The 17,802-nt window shown below is 42.9% G+C and overlaps 1 protein-coding gene across 3 annotated transcripts in view; it reads left to right on the top strand.

Annotated features, from left to right (window-relative positions):
* The first annotated feature begins 397 nt into the window (after window positions 1-397).
* Window positions 398-17,802, top strand: part of GFPT2 (glutamine-fructose-6-phosphate transaminase 2) — a 28,019-nt gene continuing 10,614 nt past the window's right edge. Inside the window, exons 1-7 of one of the 3 annotated variants that reach the window (XM_080555037.1) lie at window positions 419-437; window positions 653-737; window positions 1,380-1,446; window positions 7,655-7,831; window positions 15,729-15,836; window positions 16,489-16,587; window positions 17,260-17,385. In XM_080555037.1, the coding sequence (XP_080411163.1) occupies window positions 7,798-7,831; window positions 15,729-15,836; window positions 16,489-16,587; window positions 17,260-17,385 (367 nt within the window). In that variant the 5' untranslated portion in view covers window positions 419-437; window positions 653-737; window positions 1,380-1,446; window positions 7,655-7,797. Of the gene's footprint in view, window positions 1,447-7,654; window positions 7,832-10,026; window positions 10,956-15,728; window positions 15,837-16,488; window positions 16,588-17,259; window positions 17,386-17,802 lie in introns of all 3 variants that reach the window. The other 2 variants (XM_080555036.1, XM_080555038.1) reach the window with 2 other exon arrangements.

Genomic DNA, 17,802 nt, shown 5'->3' with positions numbered 1-17,802 from the left:
ACTGGGCAAAACCAGGTGCTTGTTGCAGCATCACACAACACAGCCCACGGCTTGTCTCGAGCATTTCCATGAGAGCTGCTCAGTTTTGAGCAAGCTTTTCAGAAAAGCCTGATTGATGTAACATTCACCAGTGTTGCTTCTGAAAGCTCAGATCTCATCCTGAATACTTAAGCCATCTGTATGGAAAATGGAACTGAGGTTCCCAAAGCAGCTGCATGTGTGTGTGTGTTTTGGTTTTTGTTTTTCTTGAGAAGCTTACAGTTTGCATCTGTAAATTAACTCAGCTGCTCTCAGTCGGTGTGGATGAGGCAAATTGCTCTGCTCTGTGGCTGAACTCCTCTGATTAGTGGGAGAAAGTTAGCTATATTTAAGGGTTGTAGTGTTAGTGCCCTCTGAACTGCATCTAGCTGGTTTTGTGTGTGGAGAAGTGTTTTAATGTATATTTATATGTATATAAATTTAAAGGATCAGGAGGAAGCTTGATTTGGTTTGGTATTAGTAGCCAAATAGGGATCTGTGAGGCTTAAGGCAATGAATAAGCTGTGGTTTATGCTGTTAATGGAGTAGGGAGAGGAAGAACAGGATTGGGGGTTGGATCTTGTTAGTCTGTAAAATAAATTATATATTTATTACTGTTTATGGAAATTTATAGGAGCTCTGTCCATAGGAGAAAAGATGTGCTCTGTTCTGAGTTGAGCTTTTCCCCAGCCTACCTACCTAGTAATAAATATATTCAGGTAGGTTGTAACAATTGAAGTACAAGCTATTTATACACTGCTGGTTATTTCTACCTTGAAATATCTGACTGGCTCTGCATTAAGTATGTGATTTTAGCTTCTAAATGTCTATCTCAAAGCCTCTCCTCCCTCTGTGCCTTATAAAAAAGAAAGACTGGAAGAAACAAGTTGAGAAAACTTGAAATTTAAGAGGAGCAAGTAGGAAGCCTTCTGTGGTGTCTGCTTTCTTTATCCCCCTTTTTAGTACACTGAAATTGCTATATTAGCTCTACTGATTATTTAGCTTACATTTCTTGAAAAAGTCTAAAGGCATGTAGGATTTCATAAAGAAGTTGTGCTTTGGGATAGAGTTCTCCAAGATAAAAGAACTAACTCAGGCAAAATGTCACTTGCCTCAGGACAGAGCTGCCCCATGGAATGGGGGAGAGACAGATAGACAATGAGAATGAGCTGTGTTTGCTGGGCTGAATGTAGGAAGCAAGCACTTTGGCTATGTATCCAAAGAAAGTTTACTTAGAACCTGCCCTATAGAGGCATAAATGTTATGCTCAACAAGAATGAGCTGCCTGGTGGGGTTTGTGGCAACTGCGGGATACCGAGAGCAGAGGGGTTCAGGCTTGTGCCTTTGCTGTTGCATCTCAGTGATGATGCCCTTGCCTTGAAACAACAACCTGGCGTGTGAGCAGGCACCTAGAGCTGCTGTCTGCAGGTAAGGCATAGAATTTTCTCAAAGTCACTAAAGATCCTATCCTATTCTTTCAAAATAGGAAAGAGTTTAGTGGTAGTGCTCTGAGTTCTTTGTATTGAATGGGTGTGCTGGGGGATGATGGCTGATGCTCTTGCAGAGGGTGCTGCAGGGCGTCAGCAGCACGTTCAGGGGAGCAAACCAAGCTATTACCCTTACACTGCACGGTCACAGAGGTAGCAGACTTGTAGGTGGATGTCACTGATAGCTGCAGAGATGGGCAAAAGTATTCATCCATTAGCTTGCAGCGTTAATGCAAAAAACAGTGAAGATGGACCACGTTACACGTCTGCCCAGTGGGACCACAGTAATACTTCCAGCTTTTGCAGAGGTAAATGTAGCTATAAAACACTGCACAAAACCTACCGGTTTGATTTCTACTACTGCTTTTTACTTCAGTAAACTTGCAAACTTAGGGGTGTAGAAACACAAGTAACTATAATATTTTGTTGTCCTTCATACAGCTGTGCTCAGTTGTTGACAACATGGCTTGGGAGAAAGCAGATGGCTTTGCAGTCCAGAAGTCTGGAATTCATTAGTGGAAATTTTCAGACTCTTTTTTTCTAATTCCTTGGCTTAGCTACAAGAACTCAAAGCAAACAGAGCTGAAAATTCATAGCAAGCAGCATGAAAGAGTTTCTTTGCCCTCTTTCACCAAAAAAAAAAAATGACTGGACAGAAAAATCAAATACTTAAGAATTTCTTTTACCTTGTTTGCTTTATCTCTGACGAAAAAAAATACTGAGAAGAGGAACTCTTAAGAGCTTCTCTGGAATTCAGGTTTATTTGTAGAACACCAACAAGGTACTTGATAGTAAAGACTGTTTTTGTGCTAATCCTTTGAAGGAAAGGGGAGGAGACAGAAGAAATGATGTTAATTTACTCCTTGAAGGGTTTGGACTGTGTAGCATTCCTTACAAGGATCTCTTTCTCCTACCAAAAAACACACAGGAATCCTGTACAGAAATAAAAACTGCAGAGCAAATGTTAACCGGTGATACCCTGACTTGAGACAGGAGCAAAGCTCGCTAGATGTACTGCTCCAGTTCCCCTATCTGGGGAGGCAACAGCATCGTCCCAACTCCTGGTATCCCATTTTTAGACCTCTGCTGACGTTTTTCTTGAGGTCTGTGCCCTGAGCCTGCCCCAGGAACCACCTTTCCTCTCATCATGTTATTTCCCCGCACTCTTCAACAACAAATACTCCTGTTCCCGAAGGTACTCTCCTATCCTGTTACGCTCCCCTGATCCTGAGCTGCTGGAGAAGCTGGGCTTTGGTCTGGGGCCAGCAGCTTTGACAAGCAAAACAGTAACAAGCAATGAGTTGGAGAGCCTTCTTCTCAATAAGTAAAGACGAAGTAGAGAGGAAAAACTGCACACGAAACCTCTCCTACTAAAATCCTTCAGCACGTGCTGTGGTTCTGCTGCAGGGGGTGTTTCAATGTGAGCTTCCAGAAGCTGCATGGCTTGTGAATGGTGCGGTGCTTTTAGAGGCACCTACAGTCTGGGCAAGCCTTTAAGCCTTATGTAAATACTGGCTAACAGAGCGACATTGCCTGGGACTTTAAAAGGGTTGGGTAAACTTCTTTGGAATTGGGGGAGTGTTGCTTGAAAGAAAAAAATAATCTGTTTCCTGCTTCTCAGTCCTCCTGGATTTCCAGGATGTTAGGTTTTATCCTCCTATGCAGACGTGGGGGGAGCAGTTTCAATGTGTCATAGCACCCTTGAAGTCATGTCATCAGGAAGCTATGCCCTCATCTGGACAGGGCAATGACTTGCCAGCTGGACTGGAGCTGAGGACTAACGCCTCGGTGTTAGCCATTGCTAATCGGTAGCATACGGAACGTGCTGTGGCTTGTTGCCACTTCACATCTATGCTCCTTGCTCCAAGACAGCCAGTAAACAATGTGACTCGGAAAAAAATGAAAATGGATTAGTTTTCAGTAAACCAGAGTGTGTAGTTATGGCAGATGATAATCCTCCATTTCTTGGAAAAGGCAAAGATTCTTATCTGGGATTTCCTTAGGATGACTCATTAAAAAAAAATAATCAAGTGACACTTCGTGGAAATCACTGCAAAAGTGAAGTAGCAAATTTCTGGTCCTTAGCACCAGGGGTTTCAGGCTTGCTTCCATGTGAACTGACAGTCTTCCTACCAAGCATTACCTTCGGTTCCCAGCACTGAAATTCTCATTCCAACTCCAGTTGCAGGTGACAGACAGACTGAAACTGTCCTTTCTGCATTATTTTAGTGCTTTTTGTTGCCAATAAATTCAGAAGACAGGTGATATAAAATAGAATTATTCCTTAATGGAAAATTCCTCCTGAGTGTACGATGTTTTTAGTAGAACCAAGTTAGGACTGCATTCATTTAGGCTGCTTAGAAGTAATTCACCTGGCATGAAAAATGGAGATTTATAAATACACATTCTGGTTAAGTGTTGGCCACTTCAAATCTTTAATTCGACACCTATCTGTGTTTGACTAAATTTGGTTTAAGAAAGTATATTATAACAACATGACTGAAGCCAAGCTCTCAACCCGAACTGAATATATTGCATTCAGTTGCTCCCTTAGGCTGTGGCAATGCCATGTGTGGAACTGTACAAGCACCGGTTTAAACACCTCTGTGGCTTGAAGACTTTAGCACCACTTCCCTCGAAAGCATGGGCAGGACTCCCATAGCCTGTAAAGCCAAGGAGACTTATGACCGTCCTGCCTGCCTGCTGCAGAACCCGGTGGTAACAGCCTTGGTGTAGAGGTGGTGTCCTGCAGGGACATCTACAGGGGGTGGAGGAGAGCCTGGTGCACGCAGCTGTACAAATACGGGCCTCAGCTCTTTTGGTTTCAAGTTGGTCAGCCAATTTTGGTCAATTGAATTGAAAAGTGAATTTGCTGACAAAATGTACAGCTTTTTTTTTTTAAAAAAAAAAAAGGTTTTTGGATTTGATCTGAAATTAAATGTTACAACTGGGGAGAATATTTAAGACTAAAAATATTTCCTTTTAAGAAACAAGTAAAATATGGATAACATAAATATCTATTCCTCTTTGATTTTCTGGCAACTGCCTACTCCCATTCCTCTATGCTCCCCCACAAATTCCTCTCCAAATTTTGGCCAGGTTGCAGTGCCTTACTATTTTTTTCCTCTTTGAATTGCAGAAGCAGGAGGAAGCATTTTTATAATGTTTGTGCTTGGTTTCAGCACGTAAGTCAAACAAGTACCGTTAAGTGGCAATACTTCTTTTTACAATCAAAAAAATGTTCTGGGGGGAAAAAAAAAATCTGGGAGAGAAAAAGCATCACCTTATCTCCTCCTTACCTAGATACAGTGATGGGGTGAATTGAGGACAATAGTTTGCTTCAAAACTGAATTTCCTGCTTTCGGGAAACCTATAACTTACCTCATCTAGTATGTTCACAACAAAATATTCATAGCCCGACTGCAATGCCACAGGCAGATTTGGTTGCCGGAGGCAACTTCGCAGTTCTACAGCACAAACACCCCCCAGGGATGCCATCCTTTTGTGCATCTTGTGGTATACCCTGAACACAAGACTCTAAATCAGTTTAGGAATTGGAGCTATTAGGAGTAGCAGGAGTCTGAGTGAACCCAAAAGGAAACTTTTAATTTTATTATAACACAAAGATCCTCTGCTTAGAGGAGAGAATTTTTTTATTTTTTCATTAAGGGAGTTACAGGGAATGAAAAGAAAATAGAGTGGCTTTTTTTTTTTCTTATTCTGGCAGTAAAGCAGTGTAACTCATAACTTTATTGTAACAGTTGGTTAGCTGTGTAATTTGCTGTAGAAGTTGGCGAGGGACAGATTTATAGATGAACATGAGCCTAGCCAAGGGGTGGTAGCTTGGTGTGGGATGTGCTCTCCAGATGAAGCTACAGGGGAGCTGCTGTGTCACTGCAAAACTTTGCCTCTGTTTTGTGCTAATTTAAGGTTAACATCCTGCGTGCTAGTTGTAGAGCAATCTGTTTCTATTAATTTATCAACCTGTAATTTCTCTTCAGCAGTCTCTCTCACTGTGTTCTGTTCCAATGCCATGTATGCAGTGAACAACTCAATGTTCTGCATTACTTCTGGTACTTCCTGATCCCTGGTACAGAGGAACTGCACAAGACTTGAACTGTTTGTGTATGCGAATGGTGATAGAAAAGTTTCTCTCAGTCTCCCGTGTGCAATGAAAACCAGTACAAATGTGCCCAAACCTGATATTGACTACTGGTAGATCATGGCAGATCTGAAAGCTCTACAACTCTAAAAACAGAGGCATAGAGGGGGCACTGCCTGGCAGTCTAAGGAAATGAATGCTTCTTGGCGGTAGGGAGACGGTCAGGTGGTGGGAGGATCAATGAGAACTACGGTTGCTCTGAGTTTAAGTTTGAGATGTTTGGTGTCTGGGTGGACGCATCAAGCTTTATGCACCCAGGCTCTTGGTTTCAAAAGAAATTTCCTTATTTATCCCCTTATTTCTCAAGTGCACTTTCTTATACTGAAATCCAATGGGGACATATGGATTTCCAGCCTCTGTCTCATCTCTGACTGTAATCTGTATCAGATATTTCAGGAAGGTGCAAGACATCCTCGCACCTTGGTATTTGGAGCTTTGCAAAAGCAATTCATGCTCCCAGCACCTTGCTCCCCTCCAGCTCCTTCCAGTTGCTCCCGTAGCAGTTTCCTGCCAGGCAGTGGTGGAAGAAGCAATGCTGGGGGGTGAGAGGGTGGAGAAAATTGGATTTCTATTTAGCCTCCCCTTGCCTTGCTTTGTGGAGAGTGTTGGTATGTGTTCTGGAGAACAGCAGGTTTTGATTTGCAAAATCAGAAGCTTCTTGCCAGAGAACTGTCTAAAGGGCAAACCAGAGGGCAGCCAGCAGCAAAACTATTTTCTAGCTTCAAAGGTGTTCCTTTCAAAGGCCAGTTTAAATCCTTGAAGTATTAAAGCTGAGAAAACAAATCGGGAGAAGAATGGAATGAAATTATTCTTACCAAAGTAGCAAGCCAGGTTCATATGTTTAGAAGCAAAAATCAACCAGAGCAGTGCAGAAGTTGCTCTTCACCCTGCTCTGCGGTGTCGAGTGAGCCTGTGCTAGCTGGGAAGTGCCGCGTTGCTGCAGCGTGGCTGCTGCAAGGAGGGCTCTGCAGGAGCTGGGCAAGGAGCCCGAGGCTTTCCTCCAGTGGAGAATCAGGACATGATGGTGTGACTTAGCTGTACCAGCCCTGTGCAGTGACTGTGGTACCTTTCTGATTCCTTGTTCAAACACTTTAAGTGAAGCCCCGAGCCATAAATTGGTGTATAGTGGATAGAGTTGAGGATTACTTCTAATGCCTTTTTTAATCTTTGGGATTTAAGCTTGCTGATTTCTAACATTGGCATGGTTCCGCCAGCTATTGAGAAAAGCTAGCTCTGCTCCCTCCAATCCCACATAATCTGTGGGAATCCTGTATTTATGAAAAATACTGAGTGGATAGTCCTGATACCCAGAAATTTGGGGTTGGGGGTTATAAGGGTATCTGTAGTGCTCTGCCAGCATTTCTTACTCTTGACCTAAAGACCACACAATGGGCTGAGAAAACTAATCCTGTACCAAAAGCTAGCTTTCTTGAAAAATCTATAGATTTTTCCAAACACTTTTTCTCTCCCTGTCATTTCCCATTAACTTATTTGCAGCTCCTGTTATGAGCAATTTACATCAAAACTCAGGAAAATGCTTAATGCTGTTTAAAACATAATGTTTTAAATGAATGATTATTAAATGCGCCTTTGTGTTTTTAAAGTATTGCAAATGTAGTTAATTAGCCTGGTTGGCTTTACATTACATATGCTCATCATGGCAATTCTGGTGAAAAGCTGTCACTGAGTTGAATCCTGGTTACTTAATTCTCAGTCATAGGTATGATGTTGATTTGCATTTACACGTAACTCCTCCTAGCACACGATTTCTACTGTTTCAAAGCCAGATGTTTGACAGGGATGAATGCTGATTAGTTCTCCCCTGTTCTCAAAGAGCTCCAAAGCTGTTAATCACTATTATGGAATCTTAAACTGAAAATACCAAGTCCCTATTCCTACACAAATCCCAGGTGAATTGCTAGTTGACACCTCCGCTGAGAGAACGTCAATATAACAAACATCTTTTCCTTTCCTTTGAACTTCTCAGCAGAAGAAAGGTGTTCCTGTTTTCACTTCAAAGGCACTTGCTGATTATCTTCAAAACTCGCTGTGGAGCTGAGATGGAGGCAGAGGGCGGCCATCCCTTCGTACTCAGCTGTGTCCTGTCCTGAAGCACACCGGCACTATGCCATGTACAGCCCAGCTTTCTACAAGTGCCAGCAAGGTCAGCCTCTTTCCTTTTTTTTCCCTCTGTTGGTGGATCTCAGCTTAAAAGTAATGACTCTAGGTTAAACAGCAGTCACTCTGTTATCAAAGGGAAATTCAGATTGAGCTGGCAGCCCAAATATTCCTGAGGGCCTTGGTAGGAAATAGCTCCATTGCACATTACTAAAACTGAAGTGGTGGCAATGGGAGTGCTCAACTTTTTTTCAACGTTTTAAATATTTTTACTGAGAATAATATATAAAATATGCAGAAGGTGCAGGAGCGTAGCTGAGGAAGATGGTGACCTGCAGTGTACGATGGCTGCTTTTGTTCTCTTAACATTTTGAAGCAAGATTTGAAGGAATCCTTATCAGTGTTCCTTTTCTCCAGTTTCTTTTTTTCATTGAATTGTCATCATCGATATAAGAACTTCGGCTGTGTATTTCAGTATGAATCTAGCTACAGGTTATTAGTTCTCAGAAATCAATCACCATTCAACCAGCAAAAAGGGTAGTTAAAGAGTTTTATAACCCAGCTACAGCCACAGAGGTTGTAAAGGACTTCCATTTGCTCACCCACCGTCCTCTGCACCATATCCAGATCACTCACTTCAGTGATGCTTCATAGGGCAGTGTCAAGTCTAGTTCTGTCACCAGTGAAAGGGCCATAAACCAGCTTTGCACCCTGTTCTATTGCATAACTGCTTCTCCTAAAATTTTCCTAATATTTGTCGCATTTCTTCCAGTGTATTCTTTAATATACTTCCAAGAAAATCATGGAAAAGCATTAGATGAGTCTGGGAAGTGTTGACTGATAAGTTATCAAAGGGATGCATTAATCACTAATTAATGCAATTCATACGCTCAGTTGAATCTCTTTTTTTGTTTGGCTTTGTTCATGGGAATATCACACAGAAAGATGAAATGTTTTGCATGAGTGAAATTTTGGGCTCTGGCTTGTAATCTTTGGCAATTACTAATTGTGGTGATATTAAAAAAAAAAAGCTTCTTTCCCACTGTCTGCACTGCTGGCTAATTACCTCCAGTACCAGCAGGAGAGGGGTCTGTCCCTTCCCAGCTTGCTAACACACCAGGCTGTGAACAGTAACAAACTGAGACGAAGGGTAGTTTAAAATAATACTCTAGAGGCTGAGGAGCAGATGGGCTGGCAATAATGGGCTGGAGTTACGAAGGAGGTAGGTAACCTTGAGAAGACTGGGAGGGGGCCCAGCTGAAAGTAGAGAAATCTTCAACTATTGCACATCTGTATTTCGGTGTTTCCTTGCCTTTGTGCTGGTTATCTTAGATAAGATCATTAGTTTGGTACGATTGTTTAAAAAAATAATCAAAATCTGACAAATTACTAAAAATCATGTTGTATAGAGAGTAAAAAAGATGTTATATTTATTGTATACAATTTAATACAAATAACAAGATAATTTAACACGAATAGCTGAGATTATGAACTTCCCACTCAATTTGGGCTGGGTTTGGGAGAAAATGCAAGATCAGAGACTGTTTCAGAGGAGGAGGAAGTTAATCCAAACAGACAAGATAAACTGGAATGGAGTGTCAAAATGACTTGCCTGATGTCACACAGCAAGTTGGTGACAGAGCTGGGACTACCAGAGTGACAAATCATGTGCCCGTTTGGTTTTATTCTGGGGGAGTGAGGAGAAGAAAACAAAACTGGTTTGTACTGAGTATGCTGTGCATAGCTGTTCCGTACAGGCAGTAAAAATGCATGTCTTCTTTCTCATAAACTAATTTAAACCAATTTCCCACAATAGACCATTTTTCTTTATTTTTATGACTTCAAAATATTTTAAATCTCGCCTTAAAAATGAGGTGTGATTTCCTTTGTAAACTCCTGTGCTACTTTAAGAAAAGTACCTGCTTTTTTGTGAGTTGAAATGTTGAGGCTTCAATCTTTATTCTTCATTCAACCTTAGCATCAACAACAAAAGTAACAGTTTGAAGGAATCACTCCTTTAAGTAAAAAATGAACTACCAAAGAGGTTACAAGATAAGATGAGCCCTTACTTTCTATTTTAAATAGGATGCCTTGCACTTGAGTTTCGGTAACTATGTAAGGCGTAGCTAGGGTTCTCTCTGTGAAGTATTTTTGTGTACTTTCTCTTTTCCTTTTGTTATTATGATCAGACTGAAACATCACAAGACTATGTAGTTTAAAAAGTCATGTTTATTTTGACAGCTGCTTGAGCTACTTTTGTGAGCAAAAGTGCTGCATTTTCCCCAGCAACACACTTTGAGGCACTCGCTCTGTCAGTCATCGCTCCCATTCCTTTGCTCGGAAGAGGCTTCCTGAGATAAGAGGTCACAAGTTTCTCCAGAAGAAGGCAAAGCTCGAGCCTGCTGTGTGGGTCACGTCTGCACCGAGGTGCCTGTGAGCAGTGCTGGCCCTGTGGGCCTTTCACACCCTCCCCACATCCATCCCAAAAGAGCACACAACCCAGGACAGAAGTGGCTGGAGGCTCTTGTAGCCAGTCTGTAGTGTTTTTCTCACAAAGTAAAGGGAGGAGAGCAACTGCAAAAGGGGTATGCAGACCGGCTGGGAGTTTGGTCAACTGCTGCTGGGAATCCTCAGTGGCTGCTGGAGGCTGATGGCCCTGGCCTTTGGCCCTTGCTCGACTGAGCACTAACACAGGTGCTTTCACTCCTGCACGTGCTGGTCAGTGTGTGTGTTTTTAACCGAAAAGACTCGATAGTGGGGGACACCCCCCACTGCCAAGCCACGAGAGGAGCTCCCCGGCCTCTTGGTCTGACAGGACGGACCGCCGCGCTGCTGCCCGGCCTCCTCCGTGTGCACACCCCCGGCTACCCCGCCGCTCCCCCAGCCCTCAGCCGCCCGGGCGAGACCCTCGGGCCCCCGGCAGGGGGGAGCCGGGCGGGGCCGTGCTGGGGGCAGGACGCGAAGGGCCGCGGCCGGGCTCTGCCCTCGCCGTGCACCCACCCGCTGGGGGCCCCGGGCGGAGCGGCCCCAGCGCCCGCTCCCCGCCCAATGAGCAGGGAGGCAGGGGCCGGCCCGGCCCGGCCGCGCTATAAGAACCGGGGCGGCGGCAGTCCCCCGGCGAGGCCGCTTTTGCTGGTAGCGGGACTGGTCGTGAGCAGCCACCATGTGCGGTGAGTGACGGGGCCGGCCCCCGGCAGCCCCCGTCCTCCGGGCGGGACGGAGCCGGCGGCTTCTCCCCGGCCGCGGCGGGGGTCGCTCGGGCAAAGCGGGTTGTCCCCGGGGCAGGTCGCGATTTCTGTCGGGATAAGAGCTGCTTTGTGCCGTGCAGGGACAGCCGGAGCCGCGGGGTGTGAGGCGGCGGCGGCTTTGTTCGGGAACCGGCCCCTCTGCGTCCATTTTGTGTGTGTGTGGGGGGAAGCCGGGGGGAAGGGGCTGAGCGGTAACGGCAGGTAAAGGTGGCGCTTCCTCGCTCCTCCGAGGGCAGGCAGCCTGCCTTGCTGCCCCGGGCTGTGTCCCGCGGTCTCTGGGTCAGCAGCGGCTCCTTGCCTATTCCCGGGGGGGCCCGGCCACGTTGTTGCCTTCGCCCCTGGCCCCGGTGCCTCCCCTCGGTTCATCGCCGCCGGGGCTGGTGCAGAGCCCTGGGCGCTGTGCCTCTGCCCCTGCCAGCCCGGGGCTGCGGCTCGGCCGTGACTCACGGCCCGACGGCGGTGGCAGGGAGAGTTTGTGGTTTTCAAACAAAGGCTGTGAAGGAGCTTAGTTCCTCGCGGATGAGTTTATTCGCCTTCCTTTATCTCGTAAAGACGAGATAGTGGAGATAACGCCCGCATCACGTGTGCGGTTTGTTTAAGAGATGCTTTGGGCGAGGTGAAAAAGTATGCATTCAAAGGCTGCTAATGCAATATATTCTGTGAAATTGTATTAAACTTTACCTGTTCCTTCACCGAAACTTCCTCTGAGGTCGGGGAGGATATTTTGGTTGAAAGGAGAAAAATCTCCCCTTGTACTTTTTAGCAGTCACAGACAAAACCTTCTTTGTGAGATCACGACTGAAAAAAAAGTTGAGTTACCGCTCCCAAAAATGCACGTTCTGAGCTAGCTATCTTTTCCCTGCCTCCACATCCTCTTTGATCGTAACCTCAAAAAAAAGCAGGCTGTCTAGCAAGCCTCTTTCACTTGAATGGAAACAGGAGATGGTTCTGTTTGAGCGCCTACGTGACTCTCCTGTCGCTATCACCAGAACAAGCCCAGTGCCTTCTACACAAAACCCCCTCAGGTGAGAGACTTGGCTCAGTGCCTAGGCGAACCAGAGGTACTGGTTGCAAGCGTTAAACAGTGAGATAGGTAATGACAATATCAAAAGTTTGGCACATCTGAGCTGTATATTGATTGGGAAACGAGGGTGTCAGCGCTGGTGAATGAGTTTGGTGAAACAGCTAGCTTGGGGTGGAGTTACTGACTCAGTATGAAATGGCAGAGGGCAGTAATTCATAAAGCGCAGTGAGAGTAGCGTTAGTTTGTTCCTGTCAATGGTTGGAGATCCGCCACCTTCAGCAATAGCAAAATGGGTAAATGTTACAAGAAAGTTAGGACTAAAAAGTTACCGAGGGGAAAAAAAGTCTTAGGGAATCGCTGGTCTGTTTCCCAAACTCTGAAATCTGAGCCAGTTTAATGTGGTGTCTGTTAACATGAAAGTTGTCCTATATCTCCCTTCCTATGCTGAATATACAGTCATAAAATAGTTTGAATTGTAAGGGACATTTAAAGATCATCTAGTTCCAGCGACCCCTGCCATGATGTATGAAGTGCAGGAGTTTTTGAGGTTGCAATTAGCGGTTTTAAACATTTTTTTAATGTCTTTCCAAGTTTCAGTTTTCACACTTAAGGAATATGTCCTGTGTTTTCTCTGTCTTCAGGTAGCACATGAAGATCTAAAACTACTCTTCTCTGTTTTGAAAATACATAGGTCATTAGGTACTGACATTCGCATGCTCTTTAGGCAACAAAGTGGAGATGTTATCACACTCGCATATACAAAGACAGTACAGCAAAACTGTACAGAGTTTAAACAAATGGGTGAAGTATTCTTATTTTTATTCTTAAAACTGGATTACCTATTTTAAAAGAAACGTTGTTTCGTCAGCATATGAGGTTGTGTCTGGGAGTTCCTCAGAAGTAAGTTTCTGGCATCAACAATGTGCTTACCCCAATAAAGCACTCTTTTATTTAAAAAATAAATTAATTTTACTCAAACTTCAAGTATAGGCTGCCCCCTTCTTGATTTTGGTGAAATCTTGCAATTGCATGAGTTCTTGTAGAATTTTCTCACAAAAATACTCAGTGAACTTTTTGCCGCTCTTCGTGACACTCGGCTTGCAACACTGAAAGGGGAAGGGGAAACTTTAAAGTCTTGATACACATGTCAAGGGAGAGCCTTGCTTTCAGTGTCCGTACTGGTTTAAAGCTGTCTATACTAGTGTTTTAACAACCCTGCTTTAAGTGTCTGATTCTGAAGGTAAGCCAAATGAGTACTTGAGCCTTTACTGAGGAGGAGAGAAGCAAGCTCTGGAAATGGCATCTAGTAGCTTGGGGAGGCAGTTATAAAGGAACTTACATACATCACAAACCCCTGTTATCATGAATATGATTCAGCTAAGATTCAGTTGCACTGATTTGCTTCCAGAAGGAAGGAAGCCACGAGAAGCTTTTATCAAATGTTGTTTCTCTGTGAGTTGAGCAATGTGCTTTAAATCTAGTCAAAATGATGACTGAGTAGGGAAGAAAATACGCAAGCGGGAAAATCATGAAACAGAGCAGTACTGGAGAAAAGGTGCTGAGAGCAAGATTTATTTCCTTTAACTAGAAGAGTTTGTAATGCGTTTCTTAAGAAGTCAGGCTCCAGCTATTGCTTTCACTGTAACAGCCGCTGGTGACTTCTGAGTCTCCTAATTCACGTGTGTGGAAGCACAGCTACAGTTCCCTAGAAACAAGGATCCTTTTAACAATTCCAGCACACTGGTAGTATTGTGAGGACAGTCCCGAAGGAAGGTTTTTCCTGGAGCTCTGTGTAGTCAGAGATGCCACATGGAACACACAAGCCTGATGCATCTTAAATACATTGTGAAATCTGGCCTAGAAAGTATAGCTGGGTCTGAAATGAGGTGTGTAGCAATGTTTTGGAATGATGTTGAGAAATTTGTATTGAAGAATGCTGCTCTTGAGGTTCGTGGTTAGTGCCAGAGAACGGTAAATGTCTGTCTGGAAAAATGATCAACAAGCTCTCAGTCTAAGGTGGCTTTATATAACTGGAGGCATTATTTTTCAAAGCGTCCATGAAGAACAGTATTTAGCTGTTCGAATTCCCAAGTACCTCTTTAAATGCAACTATTGTCTTAATATCTCCATTAATGTTGGACACTCCAGAAATAATTAGGCGAAGCTCCTCGTAAATCTCACTTCCTTAGCAGAAAAGCATTTACCAGCCTTTAATTCTTCCAAGATAAATCCAGAGACCAGTGGAATAGTCTCGTAGGCTCACTGTCAGATCAGCAGTATTAATGGCTTAAAACCGGGGAGTACCAAATCCATGGCAATATTTATAAGCACGATTTACTGGTGTATCGTTATAACAGCTTCTTCACTACAACCATTTACAGTTCGAAAGCCTTAATTGAGGGGGAAAAGGGTGTTGAATTTCAAACAAAGGCTTTTTCTATTTAAAACGCTTGTCTGAACTGCTTATCTGTTGAGCTCTTCAAGTCTGCCTTTTGCAAACAGTTTCCAGTCCTCACTTGCTGCTTGGAGAAATCCTTGAAACAGTGCAGTTAGATTTGTCTGGTTTACTGGGATACAGATTTACAGGAGTTAATAACAGGGCCTAATTCGTCCTTATAGATGCCCAAGTCCCAAGGAAGCATAGTAGGCAGAAGAAAGAAATGATTGTGTTCTCCCTTGAAGGTGACCCTTTTTTATTAAACCTTTTCTAAAGATACAACATCATCCCCCAAACTCCATTTAAGAAAAAAGCTTGTGTACTCTTGCCTTCCAAAAAAAAAAAAAGTGTGAAGGGAGGGGAAACGGGCCAAAAACTCAAAAAGCCACTTCTTGGTTGATGACTAGCTTATTGAAGAGAAGAGAGATCAGACTTGCAGGCTCTTTCAGGCTTTCTGTTTGCCAAGTAGGCAAGGAGCAAGTTCGTGCCTTTCCTGTGATGCCTCTGTAAAAGCTGACCTGAGTAATGCGGGGCAGGCGAAGGGATCTTATGTCTCTGCGTTGGGTTTGGCAGGCAGCATTGTGTTGAGGCAGCGCGAAGGGTGAATGCTTGGTTTTTGGGTGAGCCTGTTCTGTGTCTTCTGTTTCTCTCCTTTGTTGTCCTATCCTTTTGACTTCTGCCCTTTCTTTATATTGGCTTCTGTATTCTGTTCCTGCTGAAGTGACTGTTGTATGCCAGATTAGGCTGGAGCCTTTCAAAAATAGATGTTGTGCCTAGTACCTACCCATGGGTATTTGGGGGCGTGACTTTGATTACAAAAGTCTCCTTGTGTTAGAACTGGTGAATATATTCCTTCTTTAAATGTCTAGTTTTAGATTGGGATATGAAATAGATCATAATGTTTCCATTTTCAGCTGTGGTTTTCATTAAAAGTAGATTTTTTTAAAGCTCTCTCAACTGTTTAACTCTTGGTGGGTAATATGAGACGAGTGAAACCAGCCAAGAAAGCTTGTGTTTGCTTGATCAACATGATGGTCCTGATTCGTTTACTGTATTTGAGCTCTTTCAACTTAAAAACCCATTAGCAAGATTTGTACTAAATGGGAGGTGGCATCCTCCTTGGACCTCTCTGTGATGCTAGTAAGTAAAGAGTTTAAATTGAGTTTGAAGGGATACAAACTAACAAAAAAATGTCGCTTCTTTTTTTCCCCCTTCCCTTTTTATCTTTAAACAGGAATTTTTGCTTATCTGAACTACAGAGTACCTCGGACTCGAAAGGAAATATTTGAAACCCTGATAAAAGGATTACAGAGATTGGAATACAGAGGATATGACTCTGCAGGTATCTAAATTAACAAATTAATTTTAGCGACCAATAGCAACTTATGTTACTTACGTGACTTTCAGCTTCTTCATCTTGAATTTTTCTTTTTTATCCTTCAATTTGAAAGATCAGTACTAATTACCTTGATTCTTGGATCTGCTTCTTTCAGCTTTCTTCAGGACTTCAAATTGGGTGTGCAGCTCTGTAATCAGGTGGTGATTGAAGTTTAGTACACATAAGCAAAGTAAACAGGGTGTAAGGAAGAAGACTTGCATTGCGGGGTCATGTAGTTTGTGCCTCAATTTTTGTGTGTGTATGTAAGTCCTAGTGAAAAGATGAGGGAGCTTGAATTTATATTTTGAGCTTGCTAATTTCACCAGGCAAAATATGTCAGTGTGTCTCCAAGCAAAATTTGAGTTAACCGTCTTGTATTTTTTTCATTTATACAGTGGATAGTCATTAATCTAGTTTGATCTGAATAGTGATTTGAGATCAAATAATGTCATTTGAACATACACGGGTCTAGTGACAGATTTCAAGTACATCTCTTTGAAGGATAACTTTCAAATAACAGTTGCATCTGTATATGATTGTCTGTATTTTCTCAGCCATTTTTAACTGATGTATTTCATGCTTTAATTAACATTTGTGACTGGGTCCTGTATTGCAGGAGTGGCAATTGATGGAAATAATAATGAAGATAAAGAAAGGTTCATCAAACTGGTCAAGAAAAGAGGAAAAGTAAAGGCCCTGGAAGAAGAGTTGTACAGTACGTGTCTTAAAAAACACCCCTTTACTTTGGCCACCCAGTCAGCTAATATCTGCATCTCAGCAGAAAGACCATGAAATTTGCAGTTATGGTTTTATTGCAGAAATAACTGCAGTTAAATAATTTATGCTCCCCAATTTTGCACTTAAAAAGCAAGCTTGGTCTTCAGGTATGGTGCTGTGAAATTATCAGTCTACTTCCCCTCTCATTTGGTTGTTTGTGTTAAAGACCTGGGCTCCATTGGTGATTTACTCAGATGATTTCTGTGTTTGGTAGCTAAAATGTCAGAACATGGACTCTGACAGAATTTATGAGCACTTAAGCAGCTGGCTGTCATCACAATCTGCTTTATGCAGCGCTTCCATCTGTGAAGAACTGAAGTTGTGTTTTAGTAAGTTTATATTATAATTTGTAGTAATGTGGTCTGTTGGCCTAGTTGTTGGTATTGGCTGAGAATGCTTGAGTCTTGGCAAACAAAGTTTTAATCACAGTCGCTTGAACTGTCTGAAGTGTAGTGTCAAGTAAGCAAATGGTTTTAAAGGAAGCCAGAAGATAACTTTTAGATTTTTGCTGCAAGAATTCTCTTAGAGTTTTACTAATTTTGTGCATGTGTGTGAGAGGGAGACTCGCTCAACTTTAAGTATTATTATTTTTTGAATTTCTTGTCTATAGAACAAGATGGCTTGGATTCCAAAGCAGATTTTGAAACACATTTTGGAATTGCTCATACTCGCTGGGCGACCCATGGAGTACCAAGTGCAATAAACAGTCACCCTCAGAGATCAGATAAAGGGAATGGTATGTATTTTCCACAGCGTTTTGGAACGGTATGAATTTGAAACAGTTGAATCCCCACAGTACAACATATACCCGAATGCAAGTAAGAAGAGAGGTTATCTATGTTGTATACTAGGGCTAAGTTGTTACCATTCTGCTTAGGTTAGAGACATTTACAATAAAACAGCCTCTTCTGAGGCTAACGTAGCGCTGTAAAAGACTCATGAGGTCTGTTCTCTGAAAATGGATGCAAATTAGTCAAAGGACAACATTTTTATTTTAAAAATCGAGATTCCAAAAATCTAAGTGCATCAATATTGTCTGGGCTGGGTAGAAGAGATTTCATTTTGTTATAGCTCTTGAGGTATGTCTTGGTGCTGTTCTACCGGGTGTATTCTACTTTTGTATGCCTTCAAAATTCCCTCTCTTCTGCTTTCT

Source organism: Anser brachyrhynchus (assembly GCF_964034855.1).
Source record: "Anser brachyrhynchus genome assembly, chromosome: 14".
Lineage (NCBI taxonomy): Eukaryota > Metazoa > Chordata > Aves > Anseriformes > Anatidae > Anser > Anser brachyrhynchus.
The sequence above is the reverse complement of the archived record's forward strand: the minus strand, read 5'-3'. Positions and strand labels throughout refer to the sequence as shown.